This window comes from Peromyscus leucopus, chromosome 5 (genome assembly GCF_004664715.2).
Source record: "Peromyscus leucopus breed LL Stock chromosome 5, UCI_PerLeu_2.1, whole genome shotgun sequence".
Classification (NCBI taxonomy): Eukaryota; Metazoa; Chordata; class Mammalia; order Rodentia; family Cricetidae; genus Peromyscus; species Peromyscus leucopus.
This window is the reverse complement of record NC_051067.1, coordinates 79,220,301-79,242,738: the sequence shown is the minus strand read 5'-3', so window position 1 is coordinate 79,242,738 and position 22,438 is coordinate 79,220,301. Positions and strand designations below refer to the sequence as shown.

General features: G+C 45.3%; 1 protein-coding gene across 1 annotated transcript in view; it reads left to right on the top strand.

Annotated features, from left to right (window-relative positions):
* Positions 1–20,539, top strand: part of LOC114708500 (nuclear receptor coactivator 5-like) — a 72,927-nt gene extending 52,388 nt beyond the window's left edge. Inside the window, exons 4-10 of the mRNA XM_037206069.1 lie at positions 3,132–3,217; positions 3,350–3,476; positions 7,576–7,775; positions 12,110–12,373; positions 15,046–15,240; positions 17,255–17,383; positions 20,229–20,539. Coding sequence (XP_037061964.1) covers positions 3,132–3,217; positions 3,350–3,476; positions 7,576–7,775; positions 12,110–12,373; positions 15,046–15,240; positions 17,255–17,383; positions 20,229–20,287 — 1,060 coding nt within the window. The 3' untranslated portion in view covers positions 20,288–20,539. The remainder of the gene's footprint in view (positions 1–3,131; positions 3,218–3,349; positions 3,477–7,575; positions 7,776–12,109; positions 12,374–15,045; positions 15,241–17,254; positions 17,384–20,228) is intronic.
* Positions 20,540–22,438: the final 1,899 nt, after the last annotated feature.

Sequence of the window (22,438 nt, the reverse complement as noted above, 5' to 3'; positions counted from 1 at the left end):
TTTTATTGTTGTGGCTCAATTTGCTAAAAGCTTAGGTAGTAATGCAAATGTGTTCTTACTGTGCAGATCTAGATGTTTGCTGAAATTGGTGCTATTAATATTTGCTTTTGGGAAGTCCCTTGGGTCAAGTTGATCATATTAACCACTCTACTTTAACTTTTACCTTTCCATAGTCATTTGGACTCTTAACTGAAGTATACCCATGGCCAGAAGGACCTCAGCCACCAGGTCTTTGTCTGTGGCATTTTTCAGCCATCTCTGGGTGACTTCCTTGCTTTGTTCATTCTCTGTAGCAGGCCTGTGACTCTCTTCTCTATGTGCTTTTCTGCTGCTGTCCAATTGCTGTTACATGCTCAAAAAAGATCATTTATTTCACTGCAAGACAAATTAGTACTTCAGAGGCAAATGTAAATATCAGTTGTTTTTAAAAATGGGGTTGGAAAGTTGGCTCAGCCAGCAGTTAAGAACACTGGCAACTCTTCCAGAAGGGACCCAGGTTTGATTTCTAGTACCTACATGATGGCTCACTCCTGTCTCTAACTCTAGTCCCAAGTCTCTGCTGGCCTCTATGGGCATCATACATGCATACTGTACACAGATATACATGAAGGCAAAAAACCTGTACATATAAGAAAAATAGTTGGTGTTTTTTTAAACCGAGGAGCAGATCGACATATAAAAGCATATGATATTAAAGTGAAAACTTCTGTCTAGACTATACCAGGTTTGGGGGTTTGCTTATGTGAAGCAGGGTCTCTCTACATAGTCCCAGCTGTCCTTGAACTCACTACACAGACCAGGCTGGCCTCAAACTCACAGAGATCCACCTGCTGGGATTAAAGGTGTGCGCCACCTTGCCTGGCCTTAAACAGCATTTTGCTTTGTTTCCTAGGTTGGTCTTTAAGTCTTAGGCTCAAGTGATCCTCCTATGTGAGCCTCAAGTAACTGAAGCTAGGGCAAGGTGCCACGTCCTCTTGTTTTCTTTAGTGATTTTAGTGCCTCATATGGTTATTGTTCTGAAGCATGCACATTTCACTCTCAAGGCTCTTCTCTCTCCTTTTCTTGTTTTTTGTATTCAGCAGGGGAGTGCCTCTAAGCAGGTGAATCAGCGTAGCATTTCAAGCTGCTCACCTTGGATCTTACTATGTAGTTTTGGTAAAAGCAGTTTTCCTTGAACTGTATTTGAATTGATTTTTATGTGTATGAACTTTGACAAGGCCTCCCTTCTGCCTCCATTAGAGATGAGTTTTGTGACATATTAAATTAATAATTCAAAATTGAAAAATGCTTCCTCAAGTTCAGAAGCACTAGGAAATACAGAATTCAGAAGTGACTGTTAATGGGGTTAGTTTCTCACAGGTACCGTTTCCTGAAAGAGAGAGACCTAGAATGCCTTCGCTGTTGGATTACCTTCTAAAGGAGAGGGTTTCTGGCCCTGGTCTGGAAGGAACCTAGAGGCAGAAGTGGATAATAACGGTCAGCTTCCCGTGAGGGCTCACTTGGCCTCAGCTACCATTCCCTGGGCTTTGCCGCAGCAGCGCTTGGAGCCCCAGCAGGCTGTGAATAGTTTCTGTTTTAGAAGGGAGGAATTGAGCTGGTTGTGGGGGTGCACACCTCTAGCCCCAGTCTGTAGGGCATGAAGGGAGACCAGTTCAGGCCATCCTTAGCTACAGATTAAGTTAGAGGCCCATGTAAGACCCTACCTCAAAACAAACTGAACAGCCAGCCAAATAGAAGTGAGGAATCTGAGACAGATGAGGATAAACTCTTGCCTGCTAGTAAGTGAAGCTGAGAGGGCCTGGCCAGTTCTACTCATCTTCTACTATTTGCCCTGGACGGCCCGGATGCCAGCTTCTGGGATATTTGCAGTCTCCTCTACTTCCTTGCTTGGGGAGGCAAGGGAACTTACTTTCTACTTTATTATTAGAAAGTATATGGGGCCATGGATGTAACTCTGGCAGAGTACTTATCTGGAATGTGTGGGGCCCTGGGTTTGACACTACCTCCCCCAAGAAGAAGGAAGGAAGGGAGAGAAGAAGGAAAAAGAAAAGGAGAGGGAGAAAGGGAATATAAAGATTGAGGGAAAGCCAGCAAGAACAAATGTAGCCAGGTTTAAAGAAAGCTGATAACTTTGGGATAGCTGGACTCAGTGGCCTGTGTCCGTCAGAGACGGCTGGCAGACAGAGCCGCAGCAGGGGAGGTGAGGGAACCCCGCGGGGGTGCACGATCCTCCAGGAAGTAGGGAGAGTCTGGGACGCAGGCAAGCATTTCAGTTTGTCTACTGTGGGAACAGTTGAGAAGAAGCTAACCCAGAACCAAAGAGGAGGAGCGGAGGGATTGGTGCTTGGTGGCAGTGTACTGAGCAGTCAGTGTGACAGAGTGCAGCCAGTGACGCCCGCCATGTGCGCCCCGCCATGTGCGCCAGGCCTCTTGTGGGAAGGCAGCTAATTGCTGCCTGCTGAGACTTCTCTCCCTGGCAGGACGTTCCTTGTGGACAAAAACATTGCTATCTAGATACTGGGGAGCTGCAATAAAAGTGCCTGATTTAGGGTACAGAGCCATCGAATTCCCCCTTTCCTCTGTTAAATCACAGCAAATGGGACACTTTGGATGGTTAATAGATTACCCAGCATCTGTGCACTATTTTGCACACTTTTAACAAGGGAACATAACTTGCTCGAGGGAGCCGAGGAGTACTTAAGAGTGTGGGAGCAAAGCTCAAGGAGTTGAGTTTGCCTGCATCTAACAAAGACCCTTAGAAGTGTAGACGGGAACACCTTTTTTCCCACCTGGACATTCTTATAAAAATATTTCCCGTCCTTTAGACCGAGCGCTGGAAGCATAAGTCAGTCTGTTTGTCTTGTAATTTGCATCTTATTTAATAAGGATAGTGACTCTGTTGCACTTTTTATTGTAGCAGTTGAGAAGAAATGGATGAGAAATGGCAGAAACTCTTAGACTCACATAATACTCTAAAATGAGAACAGATTCTTGGCTAACATTTCTAAACAGCCACTGTCTTAGGTGACTGTAGCTTGCATTGGGTGATCTGGATTGGGTTTTTATGTTGTGGGGGCATGTTCAGAGGGAAAACATCTGCACAATTTGAGAAAATATTTTCATGCTTCCAGCAGTACTGAAGAATTATGGGGGAATGTGTTTGATTATTCAAAAAGGAATGAAGATAACCATGAGCAATGCCAGTACTTTCAGCTAGGTAAGAATTCTGTCAAGACTGTCTACAGTGTGCTGACTGTTGTCGGGGCACTGTTTTACTTTGGAAGGCCGCCCTCCACCCTCCTCCACGGTGATTTGGTCATGTGGAAGCCCTTCTACACCTGTTTTGCAGATCTTGCCAGTGGCAGGGATGCTCAGAGAGCGGCGCTTTTCCAGCATTTCTACCGACTGCTCCAGAAAGCATGGGATCGAGAGAAGCCTTCGGATTGCGTTATTGTCTCTATGGACACAAGTCAGAGGTGACTTTATTTCTTTTTAGCTTACCAAATGAGGGTGTGTGCACACTATGACTTAGGTGCAGTCTTGAGTACATAACTTACTGGGCGTCAACATTAGGGACATTCCTTTAAGATTGTCAAAATGTCATTGTTGGCCTAACTAAATTGGAATTAGGGGCATCATTTCCAGAGTCCTGTCTTACTCAGATTTTCTTTATTGCTTACATTCCCCCCCCCCTTTTAGGCTATGCCCATCTCATGCATCAGGACTTTTCTACGCTGTTTTAAAATTGCTTCTGTCCACTATCTTAATAACAGTGATTTCATGAGAGTGATTTCACTATCTTAATAACAGTGATTTTCATGTCCCTGGCTTATGTCTGTGTCTGCAGTGTTTGGCAGAGTCTGGCTGGTAGACAAATGGTTGGCTTGAGGGCTGAATACGTGTTGCGGTGTCGCTCACTACATGACACTAAGGATCACACAATGAACAGAGTTCTGCTATATGATACCAGACATATGTGAATGTAAAACATGGCTCTATTAAGGCAGTGTTAAGCTTTCTCACATTTCCCTTTTATTTTTTTGAGACAAGGTCTGGCTGTATAGCCCCACTGGTCTGGAACTTGCTATGAAGACCAGGTTATTCTCTGTCTCAGAGATCTGACTGCCTCTGCCTCCCGGGCTCTAGGATTAGTTAGGGTTACACATCAACAAATCCTGTTGTTGTGTCGACGTCATCTTCTCTTCCTCCTCCTCCTCTCTTTTTTTTTTTTAAATCTGCAATCTTATGGCTACTTAGAATTTTTATTCACTATTCAAAAGCAAAATTATAGCTCCATTTCATTTGTAGGGCGTTTGGGTTGGGAGACAGTATGCTAGAAGAAATGAGGTCAGTCACAGCGTGGGAGAGGGCTATTCCTTTTACAGTCGAATGATGGAATTCTTCTTAATTGAAAGATGCCCAGAAATGCCCTGGATTAATTTGATCCTGTAGTAATTTAAGCAGATTTTGAACCTAGAGGTGGAAAAGACTCAGCATGGATAGTAGGTTTGCTGCCTCAGCATTTAGCAATTTTGCCACAAGGCTGCTTTGGCCTGGTCACTGCATTAGTCTTTGACTAAATTAGCTTCCCCCTGCCTCCCCAAAGGCAAGGTCTCAGTGTGTAGCCAGGCCAGCTGTGAATTTGTGGCAACTCTCCTGCCTTAGTCTCCCAGGTACTAGTCACAGGTTTGAGCCACAATGCCTGGGTTAGATTAGCTTGTCTTTCCTTCTTCCCTCCCTCCCTCCCTCCCTCCCTCCTCCCTCCCTCCCTCCCTCCCTCCCTCCCTCCCTCCCTCCCTCTCTCCCTCCTTCTCTCCCTCCCTCCCTCCCTCTAAAATATTTGTTTATTATGTGTACAATGTTCTGCCTCTATGTATGCCTGCATGCCAGAAGAGGGCACCAGATCCCATTATAGCTGGTTGTGAGTCACCATATGGTTGCTGGGAATTGAACTCAGGACGCAGCCAGCACTCTTAACCTCTGAGCCATCTCTCCAGCGCGCACATGCACACACACACACACACGCACGCACGCACGCACGCACCGTCCCCCTTAACATGGTCCTTTTTTTTTTTTTTTTTTTTTTTTTTTTTTTTTTTTTTTGAGACAGGGTTTCTCTGCGTAGCTTTGCGCCTTTCCTGGAACTCACTTGGTAGCCAGGGCTGGCCTCGAACTCACAGAGATCCTCCTGCCTCTGCCTCCCGAGTGCTGGGATTAAAGGCGTGCGCCACCACTGCCCGGTTACATGGTCTTATATAGTTTACACTGACCTCAAATTTACACTGACCTCAAACTTGCTATCTAGGTTGAAGATGACCTTGAATTTGTGGTTTTCGTACCTCCATCTCTCAAGTGGGATTATAAACATGTGGCATAAACTCCCAGTTTACGTGGTGCTGGAGATTCAGGGCTCTGTGCTGCCAGGCCAGTTCTCTGCCACCTGAACTACTGTCCAGCCCTTAGATGAGCTTTCTTAGCATTAGTAGCAAGTGTCATATATCTGATTGGGTCATCTTGTATTTCATTTAGAACTGTGGCTGACTCCAGCTGCTTGTTGGACTAAACATGATCCTGATGCTCTGGCCATCTTCCCATCAGCAGAGTTGGGCGGCCGGCACTAATTGAGGGCAGTCTTGTAATGAAGACTGTCTGAGACTGCATTTCTTCTCCTCTCCATCTAGAGTGGCATTAGCAGCTACTCCTCACATGTTCCCTAGCTCCTGCCTGGTGTTCTCTGGCCTGGCAGTTAGATCCGGACACTAGAGTGGATGCAGTGCAGAATTTTGTCAGCCACAGTGTGTCTGCAGCTTCTGATGCCCTGTAAGCAAGGCATGCTGTTTGCGCTCTTGTCACGTTGGTGTCAGGAAGGTTTATAGTGTGGTACAGTAGTTGGTTGATTCATTCCTTTATACTGTAAAACACTAATTTCAGTCTATGTCATCTAATACAAATTATTTCTGTGATGACTATGAAATATGGGCTGTATGAACTATTTGTTGTTTTCTTCCTGAGTTTATTGTCTGAAATCATCCATACTTTGCTAAATTGCCAGAAACATGTTTTCCTGTCATCGCAATAACCTTTAGTTCTGTAAGATATGCGTTTGACTGACTTGTCACATGTAAGGCTCCATGCACAGGAACATAAGTGTAAGTCAGTAACAACTCTTGTTTGTGAGAGGTGCTGTCTGATAGTATAAAACATACACACACAGCTAGAAGAGCAGATGTAGGGCTGAAAGCAGAGCTCAGTTAGAAGAGCGATTCTTCCCCGAGTGCTCTTACAAGCCTGCTACTTGGCAATGAAGACAGGAGTATCAGAAATTTGAGATTGAAAGAGAGAGATGAAATGTACTAAGGGCTTGTCCCACCAGAAGCCAAATATTCATACAAGAAAGAGTGGGTTACCATAGTTTGGAGATAAGGTAAAGAGATTGCAGAGAATCATGTCACTTGTATTGAGCCTCTGAGCTGAGGACTAGAATGTGAATAATAAACAGAATGGCAGAGGGGGACAGAAGAAAAAAGGGGGAGAGTTGATCATCCAGGGATGATGGATTAGTTTGGCAAGAAAATGAGATGTTTGAAGCTTAGTATGTGGAGAGCCTGTTTAGATGGGTTGAAGTATAACACCTTTTATTTACTTACTTTTTTTTTTTCTAGTGCATGTCTTGCTAGGACTGAGAATGCTTGTTAAGGAGTTTAGGTTACAGAGCAGGGCTTTGCAGGTTTTTAAATAACTGCCAGGCAGGAATGACCACATCAACTCAGGGAGAGGCTTGGGGAGACTGACTGAGGGTGGAGGCTGAGGAAGCAGGGTATGAATCACTTGGGGTTTTGATCCAGGCTTGGTTAATGTGGTGAATGCTGGCTGACTCCAGTGCCCCTCGTCCTCTCCTACGAAAGAACCCTCCTGATGGAGATGATGTGGGGAGGGAGGGCCTCTTAGCAAACTGAGGTGAAGACTGCCTTGTTCTTTGGGGTAGTCTTCTCACCTGCTCTTTAAAACAATCTTAAGCTTCTTTTATGGTCTCTCAATTGACATGACATCATCAAAGAACACTTGAATGCTTCCATTTTTAAAAAGGCTACTCATGGTGCTTACTCAGCCCAGCACCCAGTGTACCGAACAAAAGCATATCCTCTACTGTCTTTGTATTGTTGTGTTTCGAGACAGGGTCTCACTATTTAGCCCTGGCTGTCCTTTGTAGACAAGGCTAGCCTTGAACTCACAGAGATCCTCCTACCGCTGCCTCCCAAGTGTTGGGATTAAAGGCATGCGCCACCATGCCTGGTGTGTTTTCTTTACTAAATTATACACATAGTCAATCTTATAAAGGATTTTACAGTTTCAGAAAAGATTGTACTTCACTAAATATAAATAAAATAAAACATTGTCTTACTCTTGCTTGCTTAACTGTGTAGTGGTGATATGGATTTTTTTCTTCTGTTAAACTGAAAAGTAACCAGTGTTTTCACTTATTTATCTCTCTCTCTCTCTCTCTCTCTCTCTCTCTCTCTCTCTCTCTCTCTCTCTCTCTCTCTGTGTGTGTGTGTGTCGTGTGTGTGTGTGAAGGGATTATGTGACAGCCATAGGCCGCCGCCTACGGGATCATGGTCTTGTAGTGGAAACAATTCACCTGGCCTCGGGATCGGCCCTCACTCGCGCACTGCAGGATGTTAAAGATGATGGTTCCCCCTTCTGTATTCTCGTGGAGCAGTCTAATGTGAAATACTCCTCTTGTACCGTAATCATGCTTCGTGAGTCCATCAAAAGTAAGTGTCGGTTCTAAAAGTATCTCTAGAGACAAACCCTGCTTTAAACGAGAGGAGCCTTTCTTTGTATGCTGGTCTACTTTGAAGGTTCGTGTTTGTAGCTGAACTGCTTTTAGTTGAGGAAGAAAGTCTTGTAGGTACCACAAAGTCTTTTTTCTGTGTATTGCTGAAAACTGAAACCCAGATCACCTTTACTGCATCTGTGTAAGGATCACACAGCCAGATGGGACAGGCTTCCACATTAGTTCCAGAACTTGAGAGGCAGAGGCAGAAGGATGGGTCACTTGAGCCCAGGAGTCTGGGCTATGTAGACCTTGTCTCAAATACAAAAGAGCCTAAAATATCCTGTCAGTGATGTTTATAACAGATTGCCATCTGTGGAGATTTTGGCCAAATCTTACCACTAGCTTTTATATTCTTGATGGCTAAATCTTACACTCTCCTTTTTCCAAGGATTCTCTTAAACTTTGTATTAATCTACTTCCTCTCACTGGGGGGGGGGGGGGAGATCAACTTAAATAGAGTTGTTGATCCCAATTTCTTCGTTTTCCATCTGAGTTCATATAGAGCCATGGTGCTGTCTGTCATGGTGGTGGTGTCAGAGGGAGCTGCTTACCTGATCATTAGGAAGTGAAAGATGAGCTAGAGGTCAGACCCAGTGTCCCATTCCACAGTACACTCTAGTGGCCTGACTTGACTCCTGCTACACCCTGCTTCTCAACACAATGGCTGGAGACCAGACCTTTAACACTCGGGCCTTTCGGGGGGGGAAGACGGCATTGACCCAAGCTCTTTTTTATCTTTTTAAAGTATGCTTTTTCTATGCTTTCTCAGCCATTTCTTTGTTCTAGCATTCATGAGAGTACATGAAAATTAATACCCTCCCCTTTTTTTTGTTTGATTTTGAGACAAGATCTCACTGTGTAGTCTTGGGTAGAATGGAACTCACTCTGTAGACCAGGCTGGACTTAAATTCAGAGATCCACCTGCTCTGCCTCCCAATTGCTGGAATTAAAGGAGTGCGCCACCACTGCCCAGTGAAAATGATCCCCGTTCTGCTCCTTGAATGTACAAGCTTTGACAGATGCCCACATCCAAACACAATCTTCAACCTCTCTACTGTGCTCAAGTTTGCTTTTCCTGTTCTTGTCTTGACCCCATTTTCTGCAGTTGGAGGCTGAAAGTGGCATTTTTCCTCCTGGAGGCAGGGGGCGAGCCTCATGGGAGGCTCCTCCATATCCTGCGTCTCTCTCACCCAGATCTACTGAGTCTTCCAGTCCTCTTTCAAAAGCCCCTGCACTATTCTGTTCCATCCAGACTCATGAAGTGTCTCTTGTATCCCAGACGCTGTGTCCCTGGCTTCATTTCTTCTCTGGTTAGCAGCAATTGAGCACGCTTTCCCTTCCGACTCTGGGTCCTGTTCCAGCAGCATCAGATTCTCTTGCTAAGTCAGAGGGTCTTTCCCTTGAACGGAGCCCACGGACACTAGTAGCCAGAATTAATTTATTCCCATAAGATCAAGAATTGGTACAGGAGTGAATATCGGGTTAATGTTCTAAATTCAGCTGTCATATTGGGTCTGAAGGGAGAAAAATGATAAGCTCTTGTTCTGTCATGGGAAGGCTGAGCTCTTTTATCAGGATCATGGCATCTCTCTTGCCTGCCTGCCAGCTTTTGTTCAGTTCTACAATTGAGAGTGAGAAATTATGGTTCTTCTGGACTCAGTAGTTAGAAGGCAAAAATCACAGTTACTTTACACATACGTTCTAAAATGTAAAAGAGCTCACTCTTTCAATAATTACAAATCTCAGTCTCCTGGGAAAAGTTTAATTTGAACCAGTTGTGAAAAGGACTAATTATGTTTCATTACTTAAGTGTTGACATCATGCAAGATCATTTAAGAAATTATCACAATAGGTAGAATATTTGTTGAGTATTAATTTTTTTTGTTTTGTTTTGTTTTTAGAGACAGGGTTTCTCTGTGTAGTTTTGGTACCTGTCCTGAATCTCGTTCTGTAGACCAGGCTGGCCTTGAACTTACAGAGATCCGCCTGGCTCTGCCTCCTGAGTGCTGGGATTAAAGGTGTGCGTCACCGCTGCCTGGCCTGATAATAATTTAAAAAAAAAAATACCATTACTTCAAAAAACATTCAATCTACTTTCAGTATGTTGTGAAACCAGGAGGTAATTTCTTTTTTTGTTTTTATTTATTTGTTTGTTTTTTGAGACAGGGTTTCTCTGTGTAGTTTTGGTGCCTGTTCTGGATCTCACTCTGTAGCCCAGGCTGGCCTCAAACTCACAGAGATCCGCCTGCCTCTGCCTCCCAAGTGCTGGGATTAAAGGCATGCACCACTGCCACCTGACTGGTAATTTCTTTTTTATGTTCAAAAGAGTGTTAATGTGGACATGGTTTATTTGTCATCCCTGACAAATTTTCTCTGATGAGCCGTGTCTGTTTAGTAAACCAGTCACAACTGTTCTCTTTCAGGATCCTTTATAGCAAGTGCGTGGCTTCTGTGCCAAGACAGTGTTTAAAATAACCACACTGTAAAGTCTAAAGCCTGAAGCCTATTATGTAATACAGTCATACTCTTTCCTAAACATAACCTTAATAAACATAGTGTAAGATTTAGCCGAATACAGTCATGGCCCTTGCAGCTCTGAAGAACCCTGGGCTTGGAATTTGTTCAGAACATGGTGATACATGGCAGGCCAGGCAGGGTAGGGAGTCCATCCAAGAGTCAGCTGTCATGAAGTCAGCTTTCCAGACAGGACTAAGAGAGACTGGGAGGGAGGGAGGGAGGGAGGGAGGGAGGGAGGGAGGGAGGGAGGGAGGAGGAGGGAGGGAGGGAGGAAAAGAAGCCCTTTAAGGATGCAGCGAAGACTAGCAGCTCCTTACTGTCTGTAACCCCTCTGACTCTCATGGCTGCCCTTTCCAGCTCCCGCCCATCTCCTCTGAGTGTCCTTCCTCTTAGTGCTGCATCCTGATGTTGTGGGGAACAGAGCACCCTCACCTTTCAGCTTTTCATTCTTTGCTCCATCGTTGTCTTCCATTAGTGTCTGTCACTGTAAAGTGATAGGTTTCATAGTGACATCGTTCAGGTATGTCATGTGCTTTGACCACATTCTCTCTCCATGTTTTCTCCTGTCCATGCCCCTTGTTTCTGGGTTTTGTTTGGTTGCTAAGTACACTAGGATGACGTTGAACTTACCTTTGCCTCTCAAGTGCTGAGGTTACAGATGTGGCATCACATTTGGCTTTTGTTTCTATTTTTTGATGTGACAATTTGGTCTTTTAAAAACTGGGTTTCTTTTCCTGAAGCATTTCTGGGCCTGGGAAATGGCTCAGTGGGCGGAAGTGCTTGCTGGGTGCCATCGACCCGAGCTCGATGCCTAGAACCCAGACAGAAGGTCAGACGCTGTGACCCGCATCTGCGATCCCAGCGCTTCTTATGGCAAGATGGGAGGTAAAGAGAGCATTACCCAGAAGTTCCTGGGCCGGCTAGCCTGGCGTAGACAGTGTACAGTGGTAGAAGTGGATCCTGCCTCAGAACACAGTAGAAGGGGGAAACGGCTTCTGCAGAGTTGTCCTGACCTCCACGTGTGCTCCCGAACACTCTTGCTCTCTTTCTAACTCATTTTTGCACACATATATATGCACTAAGAAAATAATTCAAATTAATTTTATTGACACTTATCCCATGTATTCCTACAGCTGTTGCTTGTTATAATTTATGTATCTACTTAAACTTTTTTTTTTGAGGTGGAGCCTGGTCTCTATGTCGGTGGTTCTTACAACCTGTGGGTCATGACCCCTTTATAGGGCCGAATGACCCTTTCACAGGGGTTGCTGAAAACAGATATTTATATTATGATTCACAACAGTAGCAAAATTGCAGTTATGGGGTAACAGTGAAAATAATTTTATGGTTGGGGGGGGTCACCACAACATGCGGTGTCACAGCATTAGGAAGGTTGAGAACCACTGCTCTATGTAACTTTGACTATCCTGGAACTCACTATGTAGACCAGGCTGGCCTCTTATAGAGGTCCTATATATGTCAAGTGCTGGAATTAGAAGGATGTACTGCCATGCCCAGCCTTTCTATAATATTTAAATAAGAAATAATATCTACTTTGAAATCGAATAGAGTACCTGCTGTGGAGGGCTCTAGTCAGTTCTATTCATCTGCATCAAAGACCAAGACAGTTTATACAACTTGCAGTTGGATTATCCATTTTCTGATTGTCTTTTCTTGTTACTTTATTTTATAATGATTTCTTTAAAATATAGAGAGAGACCCGTATGATAAAACACCTTGTTCTTGTCTCAGTACATCGGCATATGCCCCTGGAGGATGCGCTGCTTCTGGTGGTTAAAGAATTGAAGAGGTTTTTCTCTGGACAAAGCACCGGGATTTCTCAGAGGGCTACTGAGCTGGTGGATGACTTCCTGGGCCGCGAGTACCTGACCAGCTACTCTGTTCCATCCGACATCTGTCATCTTCTTTTCCTGTTGAGTGAGGGGAAGCATTTGTACAGTGATGAGCTGGGCGTGCTCCTGGACTACCTGACAGTCAGGAAGGAGCAGCTGCAAGGTGCGTGACGGTGTCCCTTCCCTTCTGAGGTCTAGACTCTAGGTACAACATCCTTTTCCTATAAACCCAGGTGTGGGAGAAAGCTACGTATACCATTCAAAGAGAGAACAGTCTGTATGTGGGATACCAAAGGAACTGGTCTGCATGGGTTTCACACAGGAAACATGCATACGTTTCTAAGCTTTGTGGACTGAAATGCTTCTTTTGAGTTAAAGTTTCTTTTGAATCAGATGTTTAAAAATATAGTTAAGGTAATTTTTTTAACATTTATTATTTTATGTATGAGCAGGAGTGGATGAGAAGACAGGTTGTGGGAATTGGTTTTTCTACCATGTGGATCCCAGTGATTGACTTCCAGTTGTCAGGCTTGGTGGCAAACATCTTTACTGGCTGAGCTGTGGCTGGCCCTAAAATACATTTTTTGACTTATTCTTTGATAATGCCGTGCATGTGCATAATGAACTCTGGTCATGTACACCTCATTACCCTCCCTTCCCCCTTCTCGGTCCCGTTGAACTCACCTTTCTCACAGCAAGTCCCCTCCTGCTTTCAGGGCTGGTTTTGTGCCCCGCTGAGTCTAATTAGGGTTGCTTGCATAAGCTGAGTGTGGGGTTATTTACTGGCGCACGAGCAGCTCACTAGCGGCCACACTGCTGAAAGACAAGGACGCCCTGTCTCCCCAGCAGCCATTAACTGCCCTTAGCTCCTCAGGGAGGTGTGCGGCCTCATGAGCCCCTCCTTGATCCATGATAGACCGTCGACAGGACCAGTCTTGTTGGGGTAACTACATCTGTCTACTGTGCATCTGTGAGTACAGCAGCCACATCGAGTTCAGAAGACAGTACTTCACAGCACTAGTTCCCTTCCTCTGGCTCTTACCTTCTTTCTGCCCCCTCCATGATTCTCCCCAAGCCTGAGGGGTGGGGGAGGATTGATCGAGATGTCCCGTTTAGGACTGAGCACTCGGTCACTTATTCTCAGCACCTTCACCAGTTTTGAGTGGTTGCATTAACTAAAGTTTCTCTGCAGGACCAAGAGCAGCACTAACTATAAGTATAAACATAAATATTTAGAAGGCAGTTTGACAACATATCCATTTAGCAAAACAACAGGAGATTTTCCCTAAGGTCCATGACCTCCAGCCAGCACTGTGCATTTTTGACTAAGTTTACAGTATCAGTCATGACTTCCCTCCTGTAGATCAGGTCTCAAATCCAATCATCAAGCGATTGGTTACCCCCATAACTTTGAAGCCACTATGATAGCATCAGTGAGCACATCTTGGCTGGCTGGTCAGTATGACAGTATGCAGGATTCATAGTGGGTAAGACTGTTGGTTTTATCCCATCGGCCTCTAGCTCTGTGGAAGCTAGCCCTCAAGGGGAAAGCTTCCCGCTCTGTACTATCCTGATTTCTTTACATCCCGCAACACACCACACAGTGCATGTCTGCAGCAGTACAACCTTACTGTCTAGTTCTGCTAGGCAGCCAAGAGGAGTGGTAATGACCTGCATTCCTTTGGAAGCCTCTGGAAACTCCCTAACCTGTAGCACACAGGGAGGTATCTTACACCTAGCATTGGGACTTCTGTTTAATAACTGGCAGCTTTAGGGAGCAGCAGCATCACCCAGCCATTCAGACTTCTGAAAAGTAATTTCTTTGTTATATGCATGTGCATGATGTGTGTGACTTCCAGCACACGTGTGGAAGTCAGAGAACAAGTCTGTGGAGTTGGTTCTCTCCTTCCGTGTTTCCGTGGGCTCGGATTAACTGGGGCTTCTACAGCAAGTGTTTATCCGCTGAGCCATCTTGACAGCCCCTCTTTTTCTTTAAGTCACTTTGCAGTGGAAGAGGCTGCCAGGCGCTGTTTCATACCTGCTTAGTTTTGGTTGCTCCTTCCCCCACCTCCATCCCCAGTGGTTCCCTTTCTCCGTTCATATCATATGGTGAACCAACTTTGTAGTCTGTGGAATGACCTCTGTCTTCACATGGACACGTAATTTCCTTCCTCCCGGCTCTGGGCTTCATTTTTTGTTAACACTGACATGCTTACAGCACTGATAACTGATAACTGTTGTAAGCATAAAGATGTGTATGGTTCCTAATGTTGGGGAGTTTAAAGAACATTTCATTTATGATCTTGCTTCTTCAAGTAGTGACTTTCTAGCTGAGCGTGATAGCGCACTCATTTAATACTGGCATTCAGGAGGTAGAGGCAGGCAGACCTCTGAGTTCAAAACCAACCTGGTCTACAGAGCGAGTTCCAGAACAGCCAGGGTGACACAGAGAAACCCTGTCTCAAAAAACCCAATAAATAAGTAGTAACTTTCTTATTAGCTTGTTTTGAGTGAAGTGTGTGAGACAAAAATAATAACCACTTGTCCCTTCAAGGGACAAGTAACTGCTGTGCTGTACACCTGGGATGCATTAAAGCTTTAATGACTTGTTATCTGACGAGAGAGAAAGTGTTTAGTTTTCTATAGTTACTGTACTTACTTTCTTGGGGCGGGTGGAATCTAGAAGGCTCAAACATGACAGTCCTGGTTCTAAATCAGTACAAGGAGAGAAGAAGGCTTTCTTGAATAAGCAGAAGTGAACTTGGTTGACTGGCTGGAAAGGCTCACTGGCCTGGACTGCAGGCTTCTGCTAACCAAACTCTTTCTACTTTCTAGGATGCGAGGCTCTGGACCCGTCAGCCAAGAGCAGCATGCCTGCCTCCTTTCAGGGCAAGATCACCCCCATCGTGAGCAAGCCGCCTCCTCTGCTGCCGGTTTCTGGCCCCCGGCCCTTACTTGATGTTGTCCCTCCCCGCTCAATCAAGCCCCTGGTTGGAGACAGGCAGGAAGCTGGCCCGGTCCCAGCACCAGGTCAGTGCTTGTCTGGGCTCCAGAGCAGGGCTCCTCCAGCAGCGTCTCTCCTGTCGGGGTCAGATGATGTGCTTTGGATTTCCTCCTGACTGCGTCACAAACCTGAAAAAATCCTTCTACTGAGCCTGTGGCCATATCAACAGATGTTTAAACTGGGTTCTCATAACCCCTACCCTAAATTCAAATGTTTTTGAGGCTTTTATTTCTAAGTGATGGCAGTCTTCTAAAGTGAAGTTTCACTACCGTAGCTTCCCTTTTTTTTTTTAGTTTTATCACTTTGACTTGTATGTATTTTGTCTGTCATGTATGTATGTGCACCATGGGCATGCCTGGTGCCCACTGAGGTTTTAGAAGGCATCAGATCCCCTAAAACTGGAGTTAGCGACATTTGTGAAACCATGTGTGTGCTGCAAGCCAACTCTGGGTCTATGGGTGAGAGCAACAAGTCCTCTTCCACTGAGCCATCTCTCCAGCCTCCCTGTCCCTTTTTCTGTGTGAGGATCTGCCTCAGGTTAGTTTCAAACTGGAGACGTGAAAGCTCTCATGACTGACCTCAATCCTGACTGGATCCTGTTGCTCAGAAGGGTTCCCCAGACCCATCTCTTCCCTCTGAGGGAGGCCTGGCTGAAGTCTAACCACATACGTTCAGACGTCAAGTCAGGCTTGGCTGGCCTTCAGCACCAACCTCTGGGTGCCTCTGAGGAGCCTCTGTGCATCGGCTGAGCCTCTTCTGTCCTGAAAGCAGGATATCTATCCCTGTTTCGGCCTGAGGAGAGTTTGTCTCCCACAGAGCAGTCCTGGGTCCTCAGCTTCCTAACCCCGTGACCACCTTTCCTGTACTTCCCTGGTACCTGAATTAGCTCTGGGGAGGAGTGGTTGCTGAGAGCACCTTTTCAGTTTACCACATTAAAAAAGAACTTGCCAGTGAGATCTTGATTTAAAAAATTGGGTGTTTTACCTGTGTGTATATCTATATATCATGTGGATGCCTGGTGCCCAGGGGGGGTCTAGAAGAGGTGTCAGATCTTCCGGGAGACAGTTTACAGATGACTCTGAGCCACCTGGTGGGTACTGGGACCTGAACCTGGGTCCTCTGGAAGAACAACTAGTGCTCTTAACCACTGAACCATCCTCTATCACCCCCCCCCCCAATGACTTTTCACCTGGTCTTTCAAGTTCAATTTATGGTCAGGAATACCCCCCTGCTCCCAGTGCTGGGGTGGAATCCAGGGTCTCACAAGGCTAATTAAACAAGTCCTCTGTCCCTCAGCTGCATCCATAGCTCTGAGGACGTCTTGTACAGAAAAGTCAGCTTTGCTTTTTTTCTTTTTTGGTTTTTTTAAGACAGGGTTTCTCTGTGTATCCCTGGTTGTCCTGAAACTCACTCTGTAGACCAGGCTGTCTTCGAACTCAAGAGATCAATCTGCCTCTGCCTCCCGAGTGCTGGGATTAAAGGCATGAACCACAACCATGTGGCAGAATCAATAAATCTTGGGGGGCAGAAATGCTTTGTGAGAAGGGGAGGGCGAGAGTACCAGAGAATTAAACTGGTATTAGACCAGGATTTTCAAACTTCCTTTTGAAGATTTAGTTGGTAAATATTTAGGATTTGGGGACAAGAAGCAAAACTCAGGTTATTGTGTGTATATTTGAATAGTGATTTAAAATATTAAAACTGCTGGGCCAAGTGGCACAAGGGAAGCCTAACGACATAACCAGATCTTGTCTCAGAAAACACAAAAACGAAACAAGTCACACAGAATAAGAGTCAGGGGAGACACCCTTAGCCTGGAGGCCATCCCTAGACAGCAGACCTGATTGGATCCTGGTCTCTAGCTTGCCTAGCCCTAGACTGGACCACTAAGGAACTGTCTCAGTCTGAGAAGGTGGAGCCTGGTGTGAGTTCGCTCAGATTGCTCCTCGCTTAGGTTCTTTCAAAAGATTAAGGGAAGTCGCTCAGGGAGAGTGGCTGGACGTTTCTTCCTGTTTATGCTTTGGCTTTCGTTCTCTGCAGGACTGGTCAACCCCAAAGGTCTGTTTCCCCCTCCCTTGCTTCAGACAGGCCCATCTAAGAGACGTGCTCCCTCAGGAAGCTGCCGTGCCGGGCCTGTCAAAAGACCAAGCCTTTTGGCTCCATTGCCGGGTGAGTAGCACTTGAGCTGTGAGTGGGTTCTCACTGGTGCTGCCCAGTAGACCTCTCCGTGGTGATGGACAGAGTCTGTGGCTACACTACGAACACAGCATCATTTACTTCACGTGACTATTGTATGTGTGCATGTGGCTACTGTGGCTGAATACATGACTTTTTTATCTGTGTTTTGAAACGGTCTGTCTGACACAGCCCTGGCTGTCCAGGAAGATCCACCTGCCTTGCCTCCCAAGTTCTGGGATTGAAGGTGTGTGCCACCAGTGGATCTGGCATGAGTATACACATTTTTAATTCCATCTGATTTTACTTGTTTATATGACCATCGTCCGTACTGATGAGACCAGAGTAAGCAGCCCAGCTTTGGGCATCGGTGAGGGCATCCGAGAGCTGTGTTGTGTTTTTACCAAGCATAGACCTGATTCTTAGTCTTTTGTATTCTCCCGCTTTTTTATGTTTTATTTTGTTTTGCTTTGCTTTGTTTTTTGTTTTTCGAGACAGGGTTTCTCAGTGTAGTAGTGGTTGTCCTGGAACTTACTCTGTAGACCAGGCTGCCCTCGAACTCAGAGATCCGCCTGCCTCTGCCTCCCAAGTGCTGGGATTAAAGGCATGCACCACCACCACCACCACCACCCGCCTTTCTCCCTCTTTTTAAAGTTGCACGTATACATAGGAAATGTTTCTTTCATAAAGGGAGATCATTGGCAATAGCTATAAAACGGAGGTATCCATGGGGAAAATATGCACGTGACAGTGTTATGATGGTGTTACTAATTCCTGTTAGATGCTCTTGTCTTCCTCAGTCGTTAGGCTTACAGCTTGCTTGCTTCTGGCTAAAATGGGGTTACTAAAAACCAAAGAGGTGCTAGTAACACACCAACACTACTCTCCTTTGCTTTATTCAGACAGACCAGGAGAGGTAGGCAAAAGGAATGTCTTCTCATAATGTTGACAGTCAACTGTGGGTCTTGAATCTCTAAAAGCCTCTGTAGGATTCTGTGGGACTCAAAGGAATAGGAGGCTCCCCTTCTGGGAGGGGGACAGGCCTGCTCTACCATACCACGGTGTTGCTGTGGTTGTGACAGACACGTTATAAGATGGTGGAAGGTGTGGAACTAGCCTTGGCTGTGACTCCACCTCCTGAGCACCCAGATAATATGACTGTTTTGGACATGTCTGTTTGGCAGGCTGGAGTGGCAGGAGTTCCTTGGGGGAAGTTTAAAGAACTTGAATTGCCTCTAAGATGGGCTTCCATGGCTTCTGAAGGCTCTTTTAGTCCCCAGACAACAACACTGATGACTGGGGGAAAGGTTTTTAAAATGCGAAGGCAGCTGGGGTTAGAGCCCAGGTGTCATAGTGCTTCCTTAGATTGGGTGGAGCCCCAGATCCAGTCCCCAGCACAGTAAGCCAGGAATGGCGGCAGATCAGGAGCTAAGGTCCTCTTCAGCTCTATAATGAGTTCAGGACCAACCTGGGCTATGAGACTATGTCTCAGAACACACACACACACAGTCCTGGGAGATAGCTCAGTGTGTAAAACTCACTACACAAATGTGACAGATCCAAGGTTGATTCCTGGGGTGCACATAAAAAGCTGGATGCAGCAGTGCCCATCTTTCATCCAGCTCCTAAGTTGTCCACACACACACACACACACACACACACACTAAACAAATTAAAGTATAAAAATATATACAACCCCTTATCCCCATTAAAAAGGGCAGCAGAGCCAGGCGGCAGTGGCTCAGGCCTTTAATCTCAGTACTTGGAGAGCAGAGCCAGGTGGATCTCTGTGAGTTCAAGGCCAGCCTGGTCTACAGAGCGAAATCCAGGACAGGCACCAAAACTAGACAGAGAAACCCTGTCTCCAAAAACAAAAGGGTAGCAGGAAGCGTGTGGTACAAAGTAGACCAGTAACTATTAGGGTACATCAACCCCCCCATTGGGTACCAAACATGGATATGCCATTTAGGTTTTGTTTTGTTTTGTTTAATTTAAAATATTTTTTCTGTTTAAATTGTATTTTATGTGTTTGAGTGTTTTGCCTCCATGTATGTATATGCACCACATGTGTGCCTGGTGCTTGAGGAAGTCAGAAGAGGGCATTGGACCCCCTGGAACTGTAGTTACAGATGGCTGGTAGAGATTGGACCTGGGTTCTCTGCAAGAGCAGCAAGTGCTCTTAACGGCTGGGCCATCTCTCCAGCTCTGCTCAGTTCTTGAACATTTCTGTGGCCTTGGTATTATGGTTACCTCCACTTTCTGGATGAGCTGCTCAAGGCATAGAGAGTATTAGCTTGCCCAAAGTCAGACTCAAGTGCCTGGTGGAGCCAAGACTACACACTGGTCAGGTTCTTCATCACTTCATGGTCCCAGTGATACTGATTCAAGAGAAACCATGGGTTTTGCCTGTTCAGTTATGTCCTCTCATCCGCAGACTACCTTAGACAGAGGCCCATAGGCTCTCCTGTCAGCCATCTGTCCTTAGCCACCACAGTTGTGAGCGCTGTAAAAAGTCAAAGGGAGGGGTGAGCATGGTTAGCATGGACCTGGGCGCACCCAGGAGGTAGTCAGGCGTTTGGGAGCCTGGCGGGAAGGGGCATCCTGATCTTTTAGGGAGGAACCTATAGGTCATATATGTTACTCTCTGGAGATAGGGATTGGGAAGCTGCTCCTTACCCTTCAGTAAGATGACGGTTATCACCAAAATTTAGTGGGCTAATAAGGACACTTCAGTCTTTTGAAGAATTGCACAGATAAGTTTGGTCCTGATGTGGCTGGGCCTTGGGTCAAGTTGGCTACTAGGATGGGAAATGATACTGCTTTATGCCTCCTTTTGCAGTTCTTTTAAAGTCAGTGCCACCCAAGTTGGCACTCCAACCCACGTCCTTACGGAATTAAGGCATGTGCTGAGGAGTCTGAAGAACAAGGTGACTGGTTGTGGCCCAGATGGCAGCTTTACATCTTCCGAGAATCAAGGCCCCCGCCTGGCTGCAGCACTGCTGTTCAAGCCCTGAACACAACTGTGGCTTTCTTCGACATATAGTCCCGTGGAGACTTTCTCGTGTATGCAGTGTTTTTATGTCAAACAAGATAGTTGTACAAGGTCATTGTTACATTGAACCCTAAAGTTACTCAGTTATGTTAAAATACAATAAATGTCTGATTTTTACATAATGTTTGCCTTCATGTTAAAAACTGTTTATTTGGTGTAATTTTAGGTCTACAGGAAATTTGCAAAGATGATATGAAGAGTTTCTTCATGCAGCTTCTCCGGTAGCATCTTACATAACCATGCTGCACTGGTCAAACCTAGTGCCTTAATGCGTCAGTGTAACGTTAACTATATATTACAATTTCATTTGGGTTTCACTAATTTTCTCACTCATGTCATTTTTCTGTTCCAGAGTCCTAACCTGGTTAGCACAATACATCTATGGTCTTTTTCATTTTAATATGTTCCTTCCTCTTATGGGAACCATTTTTATTATGAAGATATTTGCATAAGAAGTCCTGTAGCTGGAGAGATGATGGCTCATTGGTTAAGAGCACCTGTTGCTCTTTCAGAGGACCTGGGTTTGGTTCCCAGCACTCACATGGTGGCTCCAGTTCCAGGAGAGCTGACATCCTCTTCTGATCTCTGTGGGCATCAGGCATGCACATGGTGCATACATACACGTAATACACTAACACACAAAATTAAATCTAAAAATTTTTTGAAAATGAAAAAGTATTGTAAACATTTCTATACCCTTTTGCTCTGCTATGAAGGTAAATTGTATAGTTCATCACACCACCTGTAAATATCTTCACATGCATCTCCCAAGAATAGGGGTATTTTCCTACATAATTGTGATACCATCATCCTAGTTGAAAAATTAATAACTAAGCCTGGAATGTTGGGTGTTCCAGAGGCTAGGGCAAAAGGTTTTCAAGTTCATGAAAGTACATGGTTAAGACCCATCTCAAAATCTCCCACACCATGAATAATAAAAATACTATTCCAGAATATTTACTTACCTAGTTTAAGTATTTGAATTTCCACAATTGTCCCAAGGATGCTTTTAGAAATCGGTCTCGCCATTTTTTTTTGGTGTGTGTGTGTGTGTGTGTGTGTGTGTGTGTGTGTGTTTGTGTGTGTCATACTGGTTTTGAATTCCCGTCAATGGTTTTGTAGAGTATGTTGACTGTGACTCTGTCTGCTTGCATGGGCATGGTACCGTTTACCTATCTGGGTGCTCTGTAGTTCCTGTGTCTATAGAGTTTGGTCTAATAGTGTGATGGTTTTCATGCCACAAGTTTTTGACTACAATATTTTGAGGATAGTATCAGAAGGCCACTTAGCTGGAGTTCATCAATGTGTGGCCACGTGGGCTGAGTGGTGACTTCCTATTAGAGATAAAATTCCCCTGGCATCATACAAAGAACCCCCACTGACTTGTGTCTAATGATGGTTTCCATGAGGATAGTGCGTGAACTTTCCCTCTGTTTTAAGTGGGTTGTCGTATCTTAGTGAGTTTGGTTGCTCATGTAACTCTATTCGAGATAAGCTGTTGCTTTGAAATGCCCCTTGTGTCTGTTTTCATGCTTTATCTGAGTATCATCATGCTGGGTGTATGCGGTGGAGACTGACTGCTTTGGCTAACTGGATGTTTGTGAGGACCTGTGTTTTGTGCACCTGTGCTTGCTCTGGGCTCTTTGTTGTTGACCCACAGGCCATCATGTGGATGGGTGTGGCACATCTCTTTGCTCGTTTTCATCATCATGGATTTTGGGTTGTCTTCATATATGTGTTTTTAATTGTGTGTGAATGTTTTGCTTCCATGTGTGTTGGTACATGCCTGTTGCCCACAGAAGCCAGAAAAGGGCAGTGGGCTGACTTCCTGAGACTACAGTTACAGGCAGTTAGGAGCCGTGATGTGGGTGTTGGGAATCAAACGCAGGTCCTCAGAAGAACAGCCAGTGCTCTTTAACCTGCAGAGCCAGCTCTCTTGTCCCTGTCTCCATAACCTTGTTCATGACGGCATGAATGTATGTTTTCTCTTTTCTTGG